Source organism: Calidris pugnax, unplaced genomic scaffold (genome assembly GCF_001431845.1).
Source record: "Calidris pugnax isolate Ruff unplaced genomic scaffold, ASM143184v1 scaffold219, whole genome shotgun sequence".
NCBI lineage: Eukaryota > Metazoa > Chordata > Aves > Charadriiformes > Scolopacidae > Calidris > Calidris pugnax.
Genome location: NW_015094507.1, coordinates 2,391,323 through 2,413,725, shown reverse-complemented (window position 1 = coordinate 2,413,725; position 22,403 = coordinate 2,391,323). Strand labels below are relative to the sequence as shown.

Sequence of the window (22,403 nt, the reverse complement as noted above, 5' to 3'; positions counted from 1 at the left end):
AGAAAAGAAAAGAAAAGAAAAGAAAAGAAAAGAAAAGAAAAGAAAAGAAAAGAAAAGAAAAGAAAAGAAAAGAAAAGAAAAGAAAAGAAAAGAAAAGAAAAGAAAAGAAAAGAAAAGAAAAGAAAAGAAAAGAAAAGAAAAGAAAAGAAAAGAAAAGAAAAGAAAAGAAAAGAAAAGAAAAGAAAAGAAAAGAAAAGAAAAGAAAAGAAAAGAAAAGAAAAGAAAAGAAAAGAAAAGAAAAGAAAAGAAAAGAAAAGAAAAGAAAAGAAAAGAAAAGAAAAGAAAAGAAAAGAAAAAGAAAAAGAAAAAGAAAAAAAGAGCAGCAGCGGATTCTGTGGCTGCTGATGTCACAAAGCAAAATATAAATACATAATAACTAATCCAGGGCTTGCATTTGGATTTGGAGCTATTTTTATGACTGGCCAGATTTTGGCTGTGTATGTGTAAATATAACACCTACTTATGTACACACACACGTGCACACTGCGAGATGTGTGAATATACATTATGTGGCTTTTAACTGCAGCCTTTCAGCCTACATGTGGGCCTTTTGAAGCTAATGGGAGATTTACCAGGGGCTTTTTCACAGAGCTGTAGGCAAGACCAGAATCCAGAACATATGAATATTATACTCTAATGATACAGTGTAAATCATCTAGCTTGACCTACAGTGAATTAGAGGCCATTAAATTCCGTCCAGGTATCCTACACCGAGCCAGAAAAACTTGTGTTTGACTAATGCATAAATTGTATTTGGCTAAAACCTATTTCCCAGAAAGGTATTCATTTAGTCTCCATGCAAAGACACTTTCCCTGCATCAATTTCTTTGATAGCTTGTGTCAACAGTCATTTTAACTATGCGTGTTTTTTATTTAAATTGACTTCAGTCTCCAGAGTCAGTGTTGAGAAGTCAAATTCCTACTTAAATTCCTAGCTATAATATCAACGGATACTTAAATACCGCCCTGCTTCTCTTTACCCCAACGCTGTGCCATGGGCAACCCTTTGAGATCTTTTATACTGAACTATTCTTTATCACGGGACACGATCACCCAAGGAGTGTCTCTGTGAATTGTTTTAACTTTTGTAACTTACTTCTTGATACGTTGCCACAGAAAAAAAAAAGAAAAAAGTTGTTTACTTGGTAATTAGTGTCATCCATTCTCTATTGTCAACGTGCATCAACTTGGCCGGAGGTTACAGGGATAAAATGGAAATACGCTGAAAAGATCTGAGATGAGAGACCTCACATACCTTGCAATAACCTAATTGCTAGTAGATTAAATACAGATCAAACACAGACAACTCATTTCAATTTCCAGAATTTGGAAATACTATAATTTTTTCTTTTTTTGGTTTATAAACCGGTCATAGTATATGGCTACAGATACAAAAAAATTAACTGGCTCTTTCAGTTACTGATTTTTTCTTTTTTTTTTTCCACTCAACGCATAATTTCAAATGAAGGCAAAAAATGGTTAATCTATGACTTCTTGGCAAGACTTTTTCATATGAAATAGGGTCTAATTTTACTGCTGACAGATACTACAAAATATGGGGATCATTAAAATGAAAATATAAGGAGAATAGTCTTCATTTCAGGCATATATATATATAGTGACATTTTTTAAATCAAGTTCCATAGTGGGCAAGAATACGTCGCAACACAGAAGGGGAAAAAATGGAATGGCAGGGTTATTCTAAAGCTTGACACAAAATTGTAAGTCTCTTTCAAGTGAAGATACACAGATCTTTGTGTAGCCCTCTGCAGCTAAGCAAACCAGCTAGCCTTTGATGTACTTATAATTATTAGGGGCTGAGGATTATGTCTTTAGGCAAAGCTGTCTAGCAGTGGGAAGGTATAGATCAAAACTGACATCATGACACAAGCAAGCGGAGAGGTGAGATGAGGTGGAGCCAAAAATAGTTTGGCATCACTATGGCCCTTAAGTAAAACAAATGACTCCACTTCTCAAAAAGAACACACGGAGGGGAGCAATTACTGCCTGTAACCTCTCCATAGAGTCAAATCCTCACCACTGGTTGGAGAATTAAAACCGTAATTAACAAAAGGCTAAACACCAGAGTAAAGAAGAAGGTTCAGCAGACCCATAGTTACATGGGAACGCATCATCACACTCCCAACGAGGAAGGTGTGCCAGAACCACCACTGTAACAGGCTTCCATGCCATGAGCCACCTCCTCTTCTGGAAACCCAGAGACTCAAGCAGTCTACATCAAGCAGAGCATCCTTCAAGACCAGGCTCTTTGTCATTTATTTTTTTTGTAGAGGGCAGGAGTTCTGGTAATGCCAGGCCTACACATGAGCTTCTTACTTGATAAAATCCCCATCCAGAGCTCACTGAAGGTGGTGGAAATCTTCTCATTGTGGTTAGTGGCCTCTGTATGGCTCGATATGTGCAAGAGAGTGTCCACGTGAGCACAGTAAAATGATTTCAAATTACTATGGATCTTCACAGACACTCATCTTGTGTGGCACAAAATTAAAAAAAAGCGCTTGTGGAAACTAATTTCTTGCCATAGGTTAGCTGCCAATCATACTTAAAAAACGTTTTTCATTATAAATGTTTTTCTGGCTCTCCGGGGAAAAGGTCACATTGTTAGAAAAATAAAAGCGAAGGATTTGATTCCAGAGGGTTTTGATTGACTTCAAACTGAAAATCTAAATAAATAAATAGGAGAGCTGATGCTCACACTGAAGGGAGCAGATCTCCAAAAAACTGGAGCATAAACAGGTGTCCCCAAAAACTTCCCAGATCACGGTTCATCTCTGCACTGGGTGATACCTTTTCAGCACGCCACAAACGTGTGACACAGTGAAATAGAAGACAAAGATTCTCAGTTATCTTGAAACTTGACAGCAAGAGAAAGAAGAGTATGCCAAAGAAGAGCAGGGAATGAAGAAGGCTTTGCCATCACCATCGGAGAGGGTACAGGAGGATGAGGAAGGAGCCTGTCGCTCCATAGATGAAAGGAGTCACTATGGATCAGAAGAGGAAGAAGTGTCACCAATGAGGCTAATGCAGGGCCAGAGAAGGCTACAGAAAGAGGGGGACAATTCTAAACACAGTATTGAAAGGCAAGCAGGCTCCCCAGGAGTGTCAGGAACAGAGGAAGAACTTGAGGAAATGGTAAGTGATTTGGAGGCAGCAGACTATATGCAAAACCAGACTGGTATCTCAGACACTCCATATGGAAGACAAAACACTACAGCATGTGTCATTATTAATTACCACAAAGAACATGTAAGCCATTCGATACAAAATACTATCCCGCAACTAAGAAAAAATGAACAAATTCTCCACTTAGGATTCAAACTGGTGCTGTTCCTCGCCAGTAAGGGGAAACATTTAAGGCTCCTATGTTTTGTATGTCATTTTATGAACAGTGTGGGAAATCAGACCTCTGTCTCTGTGAGAACTGATAAGGTTTCCTATCTCACTTGCAAACATTATGGAATATTTCCAGAAATGTTTTAAATTTCTATTTTAAGTGGAAAAACCTCAAGCGCTAACATCAAAATGTTAGTCAGTCCCATCTAGCGTTTCAGAACAATGCCATTATCTCACCATCAGTGTTTTTATTAAGATACCTCTGTTAGAAATGTTGCCTAAACATTAGCATTACTAATATTCTGAATTTAATTCTAAGTTGAAATACAGGGTTTCCCTATTTGCCTTTCAACTATGCAGCAGCTATCTGTCTTGTCACAACACGAATCCCTTTTGGGTGAAAGCTATTGATTTGAAGGTTAAAATCATCTTGCGAGGCCCTAATGTAATTTGTTGGAAGTTGGCCTTGGGAAACTTTCTGACACTGACTACATATGCTCTTTGTTGGATATTCATTGAGCAATGATGTCTGAAAGGCCGAGTTCTTCACCTCCGTGATGGTTATTAGTTATGGCATTTCTCAACAGGCTGTGCCACGTCAGTTCCTTTGCAACTCAACTTTTACATTAGCGACCTACGAGTTTACGGCGCTTTTCCACCACAGACAATATTGGACCTGGTTACTTGTGTTCCAGGAGAGCGTATCTGAGGCTACACCCATAAACCAGAATTTATTAGGGAGCCTGCAAATATTGTCAACACTGAAGGAAAGTCACCTCTGTTTCAATCAAGCGAAGTGAGGTGCACAGAGTGTATTTCAGGCCAAGCTAAATGAGAACTCCCCGACCTCGTTAAGGAACCCGTAGATTGACTACAGAAATAATCCAGTGGGAAATCTTTGGCAGAGGAAACCACAGTATCTACGGCCACCGGTCGGCTGATCGAATGGGAGCGGGGAAAGAGGAGAGAACTAATGCGGTCTCCGAGATGCATGATACCATTACCTCAATCTTCTCATGCCCCGAGATGCATTTTCACAGGCTGTCAAACATAAAATCTTATGAGAATAATTTTCTTTAGAAGGTTTTAATCAGCTGGACAAAATACATGACTCTGCCAAACCCATAGCACCAGGCTGCCCGGACTCATCGTCTCGCTCAACTATATTGTCACAAAACCAAGGTCCACAGCTGCTTTTACCACGCTCACCTAGACATTCTTAGCTTTCATGGTGGCCTCTTCAAAACAAAATGGCAAACCACCATCACGGGAAGAACTGAGAAGAACTAAAATTCAGAAAATTTCAAAACAATCAATCTATTTCTCGTTTTATCTTGACAACGCATCTCGTTCTAAAACATGTGAGGAATCTACCACGGATTACAGAACTCTGGATGACATCTATAAATTTAAGATGAAATTATATTGTCGCTCTACATCATTTGTAGGAGCTTGAAACTTTTCCAAAAGTCTGAGTTTGAAATATATTATGTTTGAAGTGAGCCCCGTACGCAGAAATATCTTGACAAATTAAATATATCTGGGGCAAGATGGAGTGCTCTCAAGGGCTTGGGAATAAGCCAGGAGCACTGACTCATGTTGTTTTCAAGTGGTGCTGAGCTGAGTTTTGGGGATGGGCTAGCTCTGGAAACATCATCAGATGTTGATATACGAGAACGGTTCACGTTTGTACTATTTAGGACCAAACATTATACTGTGATATAGATGTGAAACACGCTGCTTTCCTGTAGAAGCCTGAAGTGGGTGCTCAAGAAGTTTGGGGTTTGCTGTGGGATGGGTGGCTGAAGCTGGTGTGGCTGAAAGCCCAAGACAGCAGGGACGGGATGGAGAGGACTGACCAAGGAGATGGTTGGGGGACGGAGACTAGGTTGAAACTGCATTTTAAAGCCTCTGACTCTGGCACGAGTTTTTCTTCCCCTCTCAAAATGTTGGATAAAGAGAGTAATTTACACATAAAGCACACATTACCTGTTTTCACCGGGTCCACAAAGTTCATCCCTCGTGACACCTTTTTTTGCTAACAACAGTTTACAAAATAAAAACGTCACCAAGAAAGAACGCTGGAATAAAGTGCAACAAAACAAAGCACGTGGCTGAGATTTCACATGTCTAAGACGAGATCCAATCCACAGTGAAAGGAACTCCTGGGAGATTTCTGTTTATTTTCATATAAAATGAACTGGATGCAAATTCATTACCATTTATAGACTGAATCTCAGTGACAGTTTGTCCCAGGGGCATCGGAAAGTATTTTAAATCATTCTGGTAGTTCATTATTCAGCAAATGAGAACACCTTAAAGACTTTATAATCTAAAATGACTTTAGTAAGGATTCTTATGGGGCGTTACAGAGGTAGCTGTAGGACTGCTCGGAAGGAGGGGAAGACTGTGTGCCTGCACATTTATAACCAAAATAACACGTGTGTATTATATCTGACACCCAAGTAAGACTGAAACGAATGTCATTTTTGACAATTCCAGTGGTGAAAGGGCTTGAGCAAAGGCCCAGCTGCAGGGCCATCTTGAGCAAATGAAGTTCCTCTTCATGTTTAGGTGGAACTTCTTATCTTCAAGTTTGTGCCCATTTCCTCTTGCCCTATCCCTGGGCACCCAAAATACGCTAGAATTCACTTAAGATTGAAAAAGAAAGACCCTGAAAAAAAGAGCTCAGGACAGGTACTGCTTGATTTCTACTCTACTGCAGAGAAAAGGAGGTGATACTGCACTGCATAGCCTTGAAAGTCATGGGTTTATACAATATATAGAAATATATACACACAATATGCAAGAACAAACACACCCCCTGCCTCTCTGCACTTCTATATATTTGAATGGCATTTGTTTGCATGCTCTGGGTAAGCACTGAGATGTACAGTTCTAGAAGAATCCGATGTTTCCCAAAGGCCTCAAAGGTTTTGTGACTTCTTCCGAGTCTTAATCATATTCTACTTTTTCTGGCATGGGAAAAGGACAAAAGCTCAGTGATTTCCTTTCATATTCAAAGACGCAGTAGAATAAGCAAAACAACACTGTGCATATTTCACAGAATCACAGAATCACATGGGATTGGAAGGGACCTCTGGAGATCATCTCATCCAACCCCCTGCCAAAGCAGGGCCACCCAGAGCAGGTCCCACAGGAACGTGTCGAGGTGGGTTTGAATGTCTCCAGAGAAGGAGACTCCACCACCTCCCTGGGCGACCTATTCCAGGGCTCTGCCACCCTCAAAGTAAAGAAGTTCCTCCTCATGTTGAGGTGGAACTTCTTATCTTCAAGTTTGTGCCCATTTCCTCTTGTCCTGTCCCTGGGCCCCACCGAAAAAAGACCGGCTCCATCCTCTTGACACCCACCCTTGAAGTATTTATAAGCATTGATCAGATCCCCCCTCAGTCTTCTCTTCTCCAGACTAAAAAGTCCCACGTCCTTCAGCCTCTCCTCATAAGAGAGATGTTCCAGGCCCCTCATCATCTCTGTAGCCCTCTGCTGTACCCTCTCCAGCAGTTCCCTGTCCTTCTGGAACTGGGGAGCCCAGAACTGGACCCAGTGCTCCAGATGTGGCCTCCCCAGGGCAGAGCAGAGGGGCAGGATGACCTCTCTCGACCTGCTGGTCACACTCTTCCTGATGCACCCCAGGATGCCACCTTTCTTTTCCCTTTGTCTGCTTTCTCTCTGCTGTAGGCACCTACCTAGACTTAAGACACCTTCTGCCTGGTTGGTGCTGTAGACCTGAAGTTAGAACGGTCTATGTATTTGCATACATCTCTTCATGACAGCACAAAGAGAATGAGTTACGAGTTCCCCTATGAGTCTAATTCTGCAATTTTTGCATCGATATTCCTTATGGAACTGCAAGCATTCCACCCACATGCAAAGCTGTTGCTACAGAGCCTGTGTTCACATCAGTGTACGCCTCACGTGAATGCTGCCAAAGCATTGACAACGTGACTCCAGCTCCTGGCACAGGGTGCACCAGCAAATATTTGGAGGGGGATGAGATTGCCATACCTGGCCCTTAGCTCTGGCACAAACAAAGATTTTCAGATTCACTCAGTTCATTTTCCACAGCCTGAACTTTTCTCCATGCCACACTATAAATCTCTTTTTGCTTCGTAGCTCTTGCATTGACACAATCCTCACGTGGGTACCCAAAGGCAAAGCTACGTTATTTTTATAAGCCTCCCCCTTTAATTATGAAAAAAATACTGTCTCACTTTCAAAGAAAACAATGTAATCAAAACCATAACTCGCCTACAAATACAACACGGTGTTGTACAGGACAAGTATTGATTAAAACAAAAAAGGGCTTTTTAAACACCATTAATTCTTACCAATTCCAGTAGTTATTGATTCTGCATCAATGTCATTAGCCTTTTTCTTTGCCACTTCAGCTAGCGCCAATTCACCCTTATCTAGTGCAAGGTAATGGATGTCCTTTGGAAATAAAAGAGAAAAAAAAGAAAGATAAATCTAAAATGAATCTCATAGCAGTAACAAAAGGGATTTTGAAAGAAAGAGGTTCTTTTATTATTTAGATCACAAACACAGATGGAACTGATGAACCTGACATTACAGTTTAATTCTCTCCCAATGCAAATTTATTATCTTACTCCTGCTGTTGAATACAGCAATGAATAAAGCACTGACCAATCCTGCACTGACAGAAGTGAAGCTATTGACTCAGAGGAGGAAAGAAACAATGGGGCTGCTTTTAAGGTAACTTCTGTTGGTACTGCATGAATTGAGAGAAGGTTGATAGGAGGTGGCTCCGTGTAAACCACACCTGAAGCTCTGGATCCGACAGCCCGTCTCTGAAGTGCCTTAAGGTTTCCACTTAGTACATGAGTTTTAGGATAAAGCTCTTTTTGGGGACTAATTTTTGTCTGGAGGTTGTCATGTTATGCTTACTGCTCTTTGAGTAAGGGGCTGGTTGCTCAATCGTTTCAACACCCACACAGGTGACTTGATTCCCGACTTGATTCCTTGGACCACAAGGGGCTTTGCAAAAATGTCATTGTCCAGCACGAATAGTTGCCAATACTCTGGATCTAGTCCTTGACCTAGGGTTAAAAATCAGAGGGCTGCACCAGGGGCACATCATTATGTGCTGAATTGCAATGCTTCTTATTGCGTGTTAGCCCTTTGGATGAAAACCACCTGTACTACCCCCAGCACAATTCGCGGGAGAACATATTCCTGCTGACAAATTTCAATCTCACTGCTCTTGCTTTTGGTCCTGGAAATAAAGTTTCATCTTTGACCATTAACAAAGAGGCAATTAACCCCCTTCTCCTTTGGCAGCGTGGCCACAGGTTGCTCTGCAGATGAACGTACAAAGTGAAGGAAGCCCAAGAACAATTGGCAAAGTTTATTTTTCCCCAATTCTTTGCTGAAGATGACATTTGGTAGCTGGAGATTCAAGTAATTCCTGGCCATTGCTCTGCAGTCTACCTGCATGCAGGAATTTTAAGGGAAAAGGAGTATTTGCTGGAAATATCGAGCTCCTCATACCATAAGGACAACTACATTCTCGCTAATGCAGGAGATCTCGGGTGAAACTGTCCTTCTCAGTGTGACGAGAAGGACATCAACGTGATGTCCTTCTGCATCAACGTGATGGAAACTCTTAGAGGAAAAAGTGACATTACTCTAGAAAGATAAGCTAGATGTAGAAGTGAGAGCGACGGCGCCAGGAGAAAAAGATGCTGCTTGTATTATCCCCTTGTGGAATAATAACACTAGTAAAAAACATTAAAACCAAAATAAGGAGCAAATTGGGAACGTTAGGGAAAGCGAGACCGATCCGGCAGGAAACCCTGGTGCCGACTTGCAGGATCCCACCAGCCTGCAGGAGACGGCAACCTTGTCTAATTACAAGCACAGGTGTGACTTACAAAAAAAAATGTACAAGTGTCTCGGGGCAAAGTAAGGAGTTACGAACTTGTTGCGAACTCTGTACTTCCTCTCTTTGCAGGTCTAACATGGTTGTTAGGAGAAAAGGGCCTGAATAGCGAGGCAGGATTTCTATGAAGATTAAACACTAGATATTGTCAGCTTATTTAGATAACAATGGAAAACCTAAGGGCTCTCCAACAAGTCTGAGCTTACAAAGATTGAATGTATAGGCAGATTGTGTTCACCCATTTAAAGTATATTCTGACGCTGCTTAATGGTGTTGAGTTTTTTTTTTATTGGTGGTTTAAACTAAGAAAAGGACTGTATATTTATATCTCAGTGCAATTTTAAATAAACTTGTGAAGGGGATGGAAACAACTGCAGAAAATGACAGAGAGTCTTCCAGCTTAAGAAGACTTAAGTGGTGGTGGACACGGGCATGCTGTGTCCACCAAAACGTCTGCCACTTGCAGGTCTTGGTTTTGCCCACGTTTTGAGTAAAGAAGTGCAAAGATGCTACTTATCCATCACTAACTAACGGGGGCTTTGTAAGAAATAAAGATAGAGCAGTAGGATGGTAAGTGGCTTTCTTTGTGGTTCCTCAAGTTGCTGTCATACAGAATTTTAAAAAAATTAATGTAGCTCTGGTCTCTAAACAAGCTTTAGGAAGAAAAGATTAGATATAAAAACTGCTAATTACACAACTTCAGATCAAATTTAGATTTTCCACATTCAGATAAGCCAGCGATTTTTGCTGGAATTTGGATTTTTGCAAGAATTTGTAAATCTCTGAGTAGAATAAAACTACAAAAATACATAGAAAGAAGAAACACTTGATTACAGGGTGCATTAAAGAATGACAGAAAAAAATTAAATGAGCTGAATATTCATTACAGGTTTTTTTCACACAATTATGAGAACTTGTCAGCTCAAAGATCACGTCCCTCTCAAAAACAACAGTGACAATAAAAACAATTTCCAGCTGCTTATCAGGAGTTCACTGAAAGGGCTGCATTTTATCATTTAACAGTTTGATTACTTTTTGGACTACTTCCTTTTGACTCTCATCTTTGTGACTCACAGAGCTGGCCCTTGGTGAGCAGAAGTAATTTGAAACACTGATGTGCATTTGTCTATAGGACATTTCTGGGCAAAATTCCAACGCTTCTTCGAAACATGCACTTTCCTCATCAGTGTATCACCCAAGATCTGACAGTGTTATTAAAGTGTCTTTTCCTTGCATTTTTGCTACCTTTGGTACGCAGGATGGCCTTTTGAATTTTCGGCAGCTGAGAGCTGGAGCGTACTACAAAAGGCTTTAAGGCTAACAACCCCTTCTGCTGCTTGATCTTTTCTGTCACAGATTGGATCAGTCACCGTCCAATAAATGGAGCTGTTGTTCATGATATTATGTCCTTTTCAGCTTTATTTTTTTATTGAACTTTGTAGGAGATGGTAATAATTGATGGACTTAGACGTGACGTGAGGGTAAAGCTGATGGGGAGACACAGCAGTGTCTTGTGTGTCTTGTTATGGCATCATACTAGTGACGCTATAGCTTTAGGACTAACTTTTAAGCTTTTTTTATTTTTTTCTTTTTTCTTTTTCATTTCTGTGAAAGAAATTAGCTCTCAGGTAGCATTCTCTCCAACTTCTTTGCAATCTCAAAACAAACAACAGGAACGCTGCAGAGCCTCGTTTAGTGAAGAAGATGCTCAGGATAAATTTTCCAAGACATAGGACATTTACTTAGAAGTCTCAGAAAATGGGTATTCAACACTTAGATCCTCCTCAACCTCTGTTATATCTGCTCCTCTCTACCCTTCCCTTTTTTCCTTCCTTCTCTATTCTCCTTTAATAAATAGATTTTTTTCTTCCACGTTTCGCTTATGTCATCAGATATCTTTCTTTGGCCTACTATTTATTCTTGAAATCCCATTAAATTAACCGGGAATACCTAGAGCCACCTGAGGTTTTATAAACGGATTTGGTTGGTCTGAAAAACAACAGTACAAATAATTGACCTGTATATTAGTTAATCGTACTGCCCATAATTATAAAGACTTTAAATATAGGCAAAGTCAAGTTGTATGTTATTAATTGCATTTTGACCTATATAAACAATATATACAAATTATTCAGTGTTCAGCAGAAGTGAAGGATGCGCAGACCTTGCTTAGCAATAGCATTGTTATACTGGGACCTAGAAGGACTGTAAGCTCTCAGGGAGCAGGTTATCTAAATTTCACACAGGACTTAGTGCCACGAAGCCCAATTCCCTGGAAATCGCCATGGCACAAATAAATACTTTTTATGAGCTACACACCTTTAAACTTCTTGAGTCCTGCACTTTGGGAGTCTTGTGGCAGTGCCATTGTTAGTTTATTGTGAAGTTGGTTCGTTAGTACCTTTCTCAGGAGATGAATTAGCTTCCCCGGAGAAGGCAGAGCGTTAATGGGATTCGGAGAGGCAGGTGGGTGAGGTGCGTGCTGAACAATTTAGGGGCAACTGTGAGGAATCTCAGAGGTAACGCAAGCGGAACGAGGACAATATGGAACTGGTTTGGATCCCACAGTAATGCAAGCCAGGAGAACTATGTGGAAATATATATTTATGTTTAAGAGCTTTGGTGAGATGGGAAATGGAGAGCAGGTGTTGAGAGAGGAAGGGGAACGCAAGGAAGAGTAGGAAGTCATAGAGTCATGGAGTTGTTCAGGCCGGAAGGGACCTCCAAAGGTCATCTAGTCCAACCTCCCCGCAGTCAGCAGGGACACCCCCAACTAGACCAGGTTGCCCAGGGCCTCATCGAGCCTCACCTTGAATATCTCCAGGGAAGGGGCCTCAACCACCTCCCTGGGCAACCTGTTCCAGTGCTCCACCACCCTCACAGTGAAGAACCCTCTCCTAATCTCCAGTCTCAATCTGTTCCCCTCCAGCTTGAAGCCATTGCCCCTCGTCCTGTCACTGCAGGCCTTTCTAAACAGGTTCTCCCCAGCCTTCCTGTAGCCCCCTTCAGGTACTGGAAGGCCGCTATTAGGTCTCCCCAGAGCCTCCTCTTCTTCAGGCTGAACAACCCCAGCTCCCTCAGCCTGTCCTTGTAGCAGAGGTGCTCCATCCCCCTGATCATCCTTGTGGCCCTCCTCTGGACCCTCTCCATCAGGTCCATGTCCTTCTTATATTGAGGGCTCCAGACCTGCACACAAGGAAGGATGCAGCTAATTTCGCTGTGAGCATTGAAACTCTTCTTGAAGTTGGAGAACCTTTTTGTTGAGAGGAGGATGTTACCACTTGTGAAGCCAGGTACTGATGGTCCCTCCCTCTTGCTAGCAGCTTTGCACCCATTTCCTGACCCAACACTGGTGTTCCCCACCCTGGGATGGAGGTGGTCCATCAGTCCTGCTGTCAGCAGAGGGAAGGAAAGAGGAAAAGATCACGCAGGAGATGCTCTCAGCCATGCGAGAGAGGGCCCTGGAGATGGCAAGGCAAATCCTGGGACATTTGTTCTGCCAGAACGGTTGAAATGACTCAGGGAGAATTTATTATCTGTGTGGGGGGAGAGCCCCAAACAAAAAGGTGTAACCCACCACAGACAGGGTATGGTCTAACTGTAGATACGGCTGCAGTGCTCAGCTTGATTGGGTATAAAATTTGTATTGAAGAAGTCACATTAAATAAAAAGAGAAAAGGAAAAAGCTGAGCTAAAGAGAGGAAAAAATTGAGGAGAGTAAACATAAAACGTGTAATGAATTTCCTAAAAGTCTGACATTTCCATCACATCCTTTTGATGCATACTTAGAAAAGTTTATCGCAGTATTCACATCTTTCTAATTAGATGGAACAAGCCAGATGATTAGAGCCGTGAAAAAAACATCAAAAGGTTCACACAACTTTTTATATAATTAGAAGGGAATTTTCATAACCCATAAAAGCAGGATTTAATTGTGTAATTTAACATACAATTTAAATATCAAGATCAAACTAGCAGGGCAAGTGACTTAATGGGATAAATGATATTAACATCTAGTGTCAAAGCTTAATTTAAACAACAGAATGTCTTCATTATGCAAAAGAGTCAAGCAAACGAATCGTTCAAAGGCCCTTTTTTTTCAGCAAGCCCCTTTCCTATTGTTTCTTTGAAAACAATGAAATCAGCTGTGGAGCAGCAACATGCTGAGAGACTAGGAAAGCACGATTGGCTTTGTCCATCTGACCTCACTGTGACATTGTGGTGCAAGATCTTATAAAACAAGAGCCTCCTGCAGAGCTCACACAGAGGACCTTTTAAGAGCTGGTTAATTTTACTTTTGTAGCTAATTAAATGGGAGGGGGCAGAGAGCGCATGAAATGTAAAAACCCTTGGGTTGATGCTGCTGAGCTTTGTGGTTTTAAAAGTACCTGTAGAAGCGTTCATAATTTGTCACTTTTCACAAAGCCCTACGAGACAAACTAAGAGCATTCAGGATCCCCGGGATATGGCCAGCTCTTGTGTCCAGGACTCAGCAGTTGTACTTCTTAAAGGAAAGGATTAGAAACGTTTAAGCTTATTAGAGTGAAAGATGACATTCACCCACATCAGGATAGATGAAGAAGGGGAAAGTTCAAAAACATATACATTATTGCTTAGAAAATAAAGAATAGCCCTTAGGCCACGCTAGGGAAAATGTCAATGACTCTTAAAGATGCTCAGTTCCTATTGACAAGTTTCATGATGGCAAAGGGCAAACCAGGTAGAATAGTTCTGTCTTCAGCATGTGTCTAAGGCTGCAAATGACATGGATCCATTTTCATGTTGACAAAAGCTGACAACTAACATCCTGACAACAGCCTCTTTCTCCAGAAATGACTCACCATAAACAGGTCCCGAGCACCTATGTCAACAGCCAGCAGAAATGCTTTTTCAAATCTCTGATACCTGCAAGAAAAAGAAAACATGTCACTCGCTGAAGGCAATTTAAGAGCTGTGTCAAATTTCATTAACGGGCAGATGAAGTCCTTCTCACCAAAAGCGATGCCAAAGCTTTACTGGGGGTACTTGATATGCTCATACTCAGATTGCAATACTTTGAGGTAGGACAGTGGCTCCCTGTAACCATCCTCATCGTTTGAAACCTTCAGCAAGAGTTATGTTCGGTGTTGAGTCCCATCAGAACTAGCTGAATCTGAAAGGAGCTGAAGGTGCTGCAGACACAGTACCGACAAACGCTAGCCCCAATAACATTGGCTGGAACCTCAAAATCGTCTACTGAAAAGCCTAATTCCAAATCTCACAAGACTTCAGAGGTCTTTGTAGAAGTTCAGATTTTTTTGTCCTCACAGGCCCCTCAATACAGCTCTCTGAAGATGGTAACCCAGTCGAGCCATGCTGAAGAGTCATGAGTCCCCAGGGACAGAAAAAGGTAGGGGGTGACACTGCTTTGCCTGCTAACTCCCTCAGCCCAATATTTAGCAGAGACTCATGAGAGTTTTCGGAAGATCCTATGGTGAAGATTGTGTCAATGAGGCAAAACAAGGAGAAAAAGAGCAAAATCCACAAGCAAAAATTACCTCTAACTGTGCTCTAGAAGGCCCCACCTGAGTATCACCTGGAGGTGCGGCAGAGTAGAAAGAGAGCAGCATGGACGTGGACCTTCACCTTTACCATTAACCCCCGAGGGCTGTATCGTGGCATATTGAGGCTGTTACTGTGATGGGTTGAGGGCCTGATGGGCAACAGCTTCTTCCTTCTGTAATGACACGGACTGCCACCTTCCTTCCACCCAGAAACCAACCATCATCTCCCGGTGCATTACAGCAAATGCCAACATGGGATGGAGATGCTGTGGATCCTCTTGTTTGCAAACCTTGGGAATCCCACAGACATGGGAGGGAAGAAGCCACCCATCAGAAGATTTCTGAGAACATACACACAACATCGCACCAGCGAATGCTGATCACAACAGGAGATTCTGCACTGGGCTAATGCCTGTCTTGCACTAGATGTAGCCACCATTCTATTTGTACACACTTGCTTCAACTGCACATTTTAAACTGTTGAAAAATACCAACAAAAATAGAATTGGTGACTATTTTCAGATACGCAAAACAACAAAATTCCCCAATTTGATTTCAGTTGTGAAATAAAACTGATTCATTCTGATTCCATACAGAAGGATTTCTGTATTTTTCCCATTACTGGTAAAGTTTTCTCTTTCTCACCTGTATAACAATTTCAACAATAGATCAGTTGTACAGGCTTGAAGTTTGGGAAGGAGATGATAACTCCTTTGCCCGAGCGGGGAAAAAGCAGCATTGTGATTTCTCAGTGTTAGAAAGGTGTCACTTGTGCTTGCTCAATGGATATTGTCTGGCAGCATCATATGGGTGCCAGTATTTATACAGTTCTTTAACTTGAGGGTACCTTGGGAAAGAGTGGGCAACGCTGGTGCTGTTCCTCAGGCCAGTGTGAGCACAGGGGAAACGTGGGGATCCTTCTCCTTGGTGAGAACCACAGAACTACAGAATCACAGAACGGTTTGCATTGGAAGGGACCTCAAAGATGATCCAGTTCCATCCCCCTGCCATGGGCAGGGACACCTCCCACCAGACCAGGTTGCTCCAAGCCCTCTCCAACGTGGTCCCCTCCAGGGATGGGGCAGCCACAGCTTCTCTGGGCAACCTGGGCCAGGCTCTCACCACTCTCCTAGAGAAGAATTTCTTCCTGAGCTCTCATCTCAATCTCCCCATCTCCCCTCTTTTGGTTTGAAGACATTAACCCTCATCCCATCACTACACGCCCTCGCAAAAAGTCCCTCTCCAGCTTTCTTGTAGCCCCCCATGTGGGCCATGATGTACCATACTGGGATTTCTCTTTCTGGCCAAAGCCAAAATGCTGGTTTTCTGCCTCTATCTTGCTACAGCTCTCTTTTCTCTTCTGCTGCCCGGGTGGAATGATTCAGCAGATCGCAAGATAGAGCCCGTGGAGGACTTTTCCTTAAGGAATAACATTCGTGACAATGTGTTAGCTTAAGTAGAAAAGGAAATGCTCTCTCCAGGTGAGGCTCCTGGGAGCCGGAGTGGGGAATCCTCTCCTCCCTAAAGCTTATCTCCCTGCTGTGTCTTCCAAGCCCTAATTTGCAGCCTTCCTCACCCAACTTGTTTAAGGGAGGGGAAGAGATGACTTAAGGTTAACCTCTTGATCACCAGGGAGCAGACGGCGCACCACCGGTTTATGCACATCTGGGTATCTGAAGCTTTTCAAGGTGAAGGATTGTCCATTAAAATACATTGTGATGTAATGCTGCTTCTGAAGCTATGCTTTATTTAAGACAAATAAGTACATGTTAAAATATGTGTACCTTGAATAGCTATCATGTATATCTTTTTCCGGCACATTTTTCTTTTCAATTATGGATTAAATATACATTCTTAGTACTTAGAGGGGAAATTGGAAACCAAACAGAAACCGGCTATACGACTAGCTAAAAAGACTGTCTGCATCGTTATTTTGTTTTTCCAAAGTTATAACTATACAGACTATTTATTTGAATGCCATTTGCTTCAGCCAAGGCAAAAATGTAAAGCAACTTCTTCGTTTGATTGACCCGCAGAATGGAATCATGGCCTAAAAGCTGTCAGTTCTTTGCTGTTTCACAAAGATTTCAATTTTATTTTTTTTCCTTTAATCAACATACATACTTCAGTCTCATTATGGTCCCTGTTCATAAAACTGCAAAGTTAGCTCATTATTTTCAGATCTGTACTGAGGAAAAAAAGGGGAGGGGGGAAAAACTATCCAAGAAATGCCCTTCACAAACCAAGAGAGCTGGAAATAACAATCACAGATACTTGGTAAATCATTACAAAAGGAACTGCTTTAAAATCAGGTGGAGGTTTCAAACAAAAGTGACAAGTTTGCATTACTTAGGCAAACAGTATTAAATCAGTCAAGAATGTCCAGTTTTTTTTTTAAAAACTATCTTTACTAGAAGATACTTGTTAAAATTTTGAGTCTCTTTGGCATGGAAGCTGTGCTAGTTTTATTCTAGAGGAACAATTAGAGAGAGTCCCATATGGTGTGAGAGAGACCTCCAGTTAATAATGCCTGGTTAATAAGCATGTTTTGTCATGGGGAGACCTCTTGCTATTGCCAGCACATTTCACTTAGAGTTTATCACCTCCTCAAACAAACAAACAAACAAAAAACCCCAAGAAAAACACCCTCCCCTTTTGTTCTTGTGCTATAAGTAGAAGGTGCAATATTTGCTTTTTCAAATGGCATCTACAGGGCACTGGTCTTGAAGTGAGCGTCTTCCCACCCCTCCTTCACCTTCTTACTTATTGCTCACTTCACAATGACTCCGGCAATCAAGGCTTATATGTCTCTCGACAAAGAGAGATAAGGAAATCTGCCTGTAAACCATGAAGTTCAGCCACTTGTTTGGTCAAAGTGACAGCCAACGGAAATATGACCTTCAAGATTAAAACTCTCAAAATGCGATTAACTCTATAGGACAGACAGGTAAACGCTTCCCCGCAAGCCGTTTGGCACGTACAGGATGAAGTTAGAATTCTCATATAATAAAATAATACTGCTATTATATGCACTTAGGCAGCCTTCTTTACATATCCTACTGAAATTTAAAAAGACGGCTGTTAGTACGGAGAAGGAAATGAATGTAGGCAGTACGACACGGCGCGTGTCGGGCAAAACCAGAGATGAATCCAGACCTGCCTTCCACAGTGGAGGGGTAGACCTACTGCCCTCTTCTTTTTTAAGAATGTGCCTTAACTGAAAAGATACCAGGAAAGTATTTAATTTTTAAATCAAACAGCTAAGAAATTGAAAAAATATGTATTTTTATCCCATTAACTTCAGAGGGGCTACTGCTGGCTTTCACCAGCATAAATAAAAAGAGAATCAAGTGCCCAGGGTTTCCTCCTGCTGGATGTTCAGGAATAAGATGATTTTAAATACTGTAAACCAAAATCATGTGCACGGGTCAGATCCTGGGGAGAAAGGAAAAGAAGTCTCTTCAGTTCTACAAATACATCAAAGGGCAGAATCTTGCCATCTGTATTCCACAACACCCAAATCGAGTTTGGTCACATAAAGACAGAGATACATTTTTCAGGTTGAAGATGGTCAACTTAAAAATATTTGTAATATTTATCCATAATATTAAAACATCTCATAAAAAGCCCAGGAACCAGAAAAAAAAAAAATCCTGTGGAGGGAGGAGGAAGAGAAGAGAGAGCTCATGCAAGCAAGAGAAAAATATAGTGCAGAAAAGATGGAACCATTTCTTTAGGGACTAGTTACAACCAACAAGCCTTCTTAGACATGCCCATCGACCATGTAAGCATATTCCTTGTGCTGGGCTGATAAAGGAGGGCTGCAGCAGTTTTTTTCCTTGTCTTCAATAAGGGTACACAACATTTAGAAAATAATCTGCAGGGGAAGAGCCGTGGCACAAATAATATTTATAAGGCAATCCTTTTTAATGGAAGGAATTTCAGAGCCCTCCTCATCTCACAGTCCAATCAAGGGTGATATGCATTCAAAAAGTGAATATTAAATATGCACTGAGCAAACAGAACAGGAAAAAAATGAATATTGAAATAATTTACATGTAATCAAACTACACTGAAATTAAGTTTTAATTGTTCAGTATTCTGTGATGCATATGCAGATTTTAAAGTATTCAGAATATCAATCAAGTGTTTACTTACATCAAGCAATTGTATTTAAGCATACAAAACAGATGATGAAAATATGTTCAATCAGCTACAGCTCCCAACATTTACTGCAGGGTTTACATGATCACTTTAAATTCAGTTATTTCATTTAATATTTCAATTTAATAGCTCATTCTTTCATTCAATTTCTAGGCATCTTGCCCATTTCTTAAACACAATAATAATAATTATTCATAAAAGGAGCTGTTTCCCATAAGTTCTCATATCAGCAATTTTTGGAACAAAAATGGTTTTCATGCTTTTTTTTCCCTTCAAAAATGTTGTTATTATCTGAAATATTTTCCTTTTAAATTAGACAATATTAAAATAAAGAACGACATCTGTAAAATGACTCTGCACCCCGTTTCACTGGAATTCTGAGCCAGAATAATTAGAGATGATCAGGTTAAAGAATGGAAAGTGTGGCTAGGTTGCTAAGTGGTTGATTTAAATGGAGACAGATGGGTTTTCAACCAACTGTTGAACTCAACGCCACTGATTTAGAGACGGAGCTGTATTTCAGAATACAGCTTCCGAGCCCATTTTAAAAAAACTTGGTCCGGGGCTTAAGATCTTATCTATCTCACATGTAAAAATATTGATGTGTAATGAAATCAGGTGTAGATGGCATAACTTCAGCAGCCCATCCTTATAATGACAGCCCTGATATTCTATTGACCTTCAAGGAAATATTTCAAAGTAAAATTTCAGTAAATTCTGAAGACCTGGATTGCTACGTAGCCTTTCATATAGAAAATACAGTATTAGTCAAAGACTTATATCCTGCATTTTATAGCGAATGCTAAAACACTGGGCACTTTACTTTGAGTTCCTGGGGAGGAATATATCCATCAACATCTTATATTCCATTAAAAAAAACCCTCAAAACACTTCAACCAAAAGTCAAGCAAAGCCTGATATGTTTTACCTTAATGAGTTCAGTAGGACACCTTATTTTAAATAAGATAAGTTGCAGACAAAATCAGTGAATCCACTCAATGCAGCCCAAGACTGCCCAAGACTATCTCGGCCTCTCTCCCCAAACTGTACATTTTTGTTCCAGAATCTCATCATTTATGGAACTCAGGCTCAAAATTTTTGAAGTTACTTCATAATCTCTTATTATTTGTTTGGATAATGAGCTGTCTGGAAAACAGACTGTCCCCAACACTACCGATCTCCTTTGGCAAAAATCAATTCATTGCTGGGTATTAGTTTACTGCAATGAGACTCGTTCGACACCCATGTATGGGCAGAGGGTACCAAAAGTTTCATGTATCGCAATCAGAAATTTAAACTATTTTCAATTTTTGAAAGAAACTATTCCGCGAGCAGTAAAAATTAGTGTTGATGAGTTTCCTGTGCTTCCTCCCACACAGGTCTCAGTGCAGCAACTGCCAAAACGTGCCCCCTTACTCCTGGCAGGGGACACTCTGCTCCCTCCCCAACAACCATTGGAGCAAGAGGCATCATAGACTGCGTTGGGTGTTGAGCAGTCCGTGTCTCAACTGGTGGAACTCATATCTGCTGAACTTCCACCGTAGCTTTTGGGGATAGAGATAACCTCCTGCATCCTATTTAACCCTAACTGGTTGCTGATTTTCACAAAACTGGTCGGCATTGGGTTATTTCTAAGACTTCTACCCTCCAAAGGTGGCTGAGATTCATACATTATGATTTTCCAAGTTAATAGGGAACTGATTAATAGACACATTGGCAAGTTACGACCTCTGAGATGCCAGTGGTATTATTTTGCCAACCTCACTCTACTGTTTTTTCCAATTGTGAGCTCTTTGGAACAGGATACACAAATCTCTAAGAAAGGGGGTCAACAACCTTTTTGCCTTCTAAGATACTCGCATCCTGATGAGGAGAAAGTGCTGCAGAGCACACCAAAGGCTAATGGAGAAACAGCCACCAGGTCTATATGTATGTGAGTCAAGGGGATAATCTTCTAAATTGTATTTTACATGCAGAAGCTCTAAAGGTTGTCCAGGTATAATCTATACATCCCTTCAGGCCCAAATTTAGTAAAGCATTAATGTATGGGTTTATGACCTATAATTTTCTACAGGCCCTAAATATGAGCATATTAATTGGAGTGCTGGATTTGGGGCCTGAGTGACTTGTTTATAAAGAAATCTAAAGAAATCCCTTCTGGAACCTTCCAGAGGTCATACATAAATAGGTCTCAAGTAAAAGTTAGGGAATAACCATGAGAAAATTCGAGAGGGGCACACATACCTCAAGCCACCCAAAATCTCTGTTGATTGAACTTTACTGTCAAATTACGCATCTCTGAACTAAAGGAAGTCCACCTATAACTTAATAGATCATTGGGTGTAGAACTGAATGCGCTTCACATCAAAGGGTACCCTCTGGTGTGAAGGAAGAAAACAAACAAACAAAACAAATTAAAAAAATAGGAGGAAAGAGAAAGTTAATAAGGGGAGCCAGACAGTATGACTCCCTGGGCAGAAAGAGCCCTCAAGGGTTGTAACTGGCTGTGAGTCTTGAAGATGTTCCCAACCCAAAAAAAGGAAATAAAATATCTTACCATGTGATTGCTATCTTTTAGGATTGTATTCTCCTCTAGGAAACCTCAATGTATTCTTGTGTGGAATAGTTCAGATGACTCTATGTTAAACACACAGGCTGTTTCTCAGAACAGACTTCCTATGTTCAAGGAGAAGCTGTCCAGGTATTTTTTGAGTCAGATTTTCAAGTGAACCAAGCTGATTTTTGAATGAAGTAGTTTAGCAAGAAGGCATCGCTTAAACATTTAAATGCATATTTAGTATGAAATAGTCTAGGTGTATGAAATATTCGAGAAAAAGTAGTAGTTTTAGCTATACAAAAAAGCTACATCATTTATTTGTTGACGTTCGCACAATTAACTATAAAATAGCACTAGTTTAAAACAATGGAGCTGTCTTACATCTAAACCAAAGAAACATTAGTTAACAGACCCAGATTCTATGGACATTTATGTCACATATTTTTTGGTCAATCGGGGTAAGCCACCGAAGAGAAGCACTTTTTGGGGGCAACAGCAAACATTTTCCTACTGTGTAGTGTAATTCTTTCATGTCTGTCAAGTGGTCTGAGTTTTTCAACAGTAGGTGCTATAAAAGTCTGGAGAACAGCAATTTATTACTATTATAAATTATTATTATTATATAAATTGAAACCAAGATGGTTTATTTCTCCTAGAAACTAGATTCAATCTTTTATCTTCTAGCAGTGTGTACCGCCTTTGAATTTCCCACACTCTGTATTTCCTTTTTCACCCTCATTTTCCTTTGCCGGAATATGTTTTGTTGCCATAGCAATATTTCCCTACCTTGCAATTTTATCCTAGTGCTTTTCCTTCAGGTTCCTCTAAGCTGCAACTAACACCCACCCACCCAGCCAGCCAACCC

At 40.8% G+C, this 22,403-nt stretch overlaps 1 protein-coding gene across 1 annotated transcript in view; it reads right to left on the bottom strand.

Moving 5' to 3' along the window:
* WDPCP (WD repeat containing planar cell polarity effector) overlaps positions 1 to 22,403 on the bottom strand; it is a 155,399-nt gene that overhangs the window by 32,726 nt on the left and 100,270 nt on the right. Inside the window, exons 15-16 of the mRNA XM_014964364.1 lie at positions 14,116 to 14,179; positions 7,704 to 7,806 (exon numbers count right to left, since the gene is read on the bottom strand). Coding sequence (XP_014819850.1) covers positions 7,704 to 7,806; positions 14,116 to 14,179 — 167 coding nt within the window. The remainder of the gene's footprint in view (positions 1 to 7,703; positions 7,807 to 14,115; positions 14,180 to 22,403) is intronic.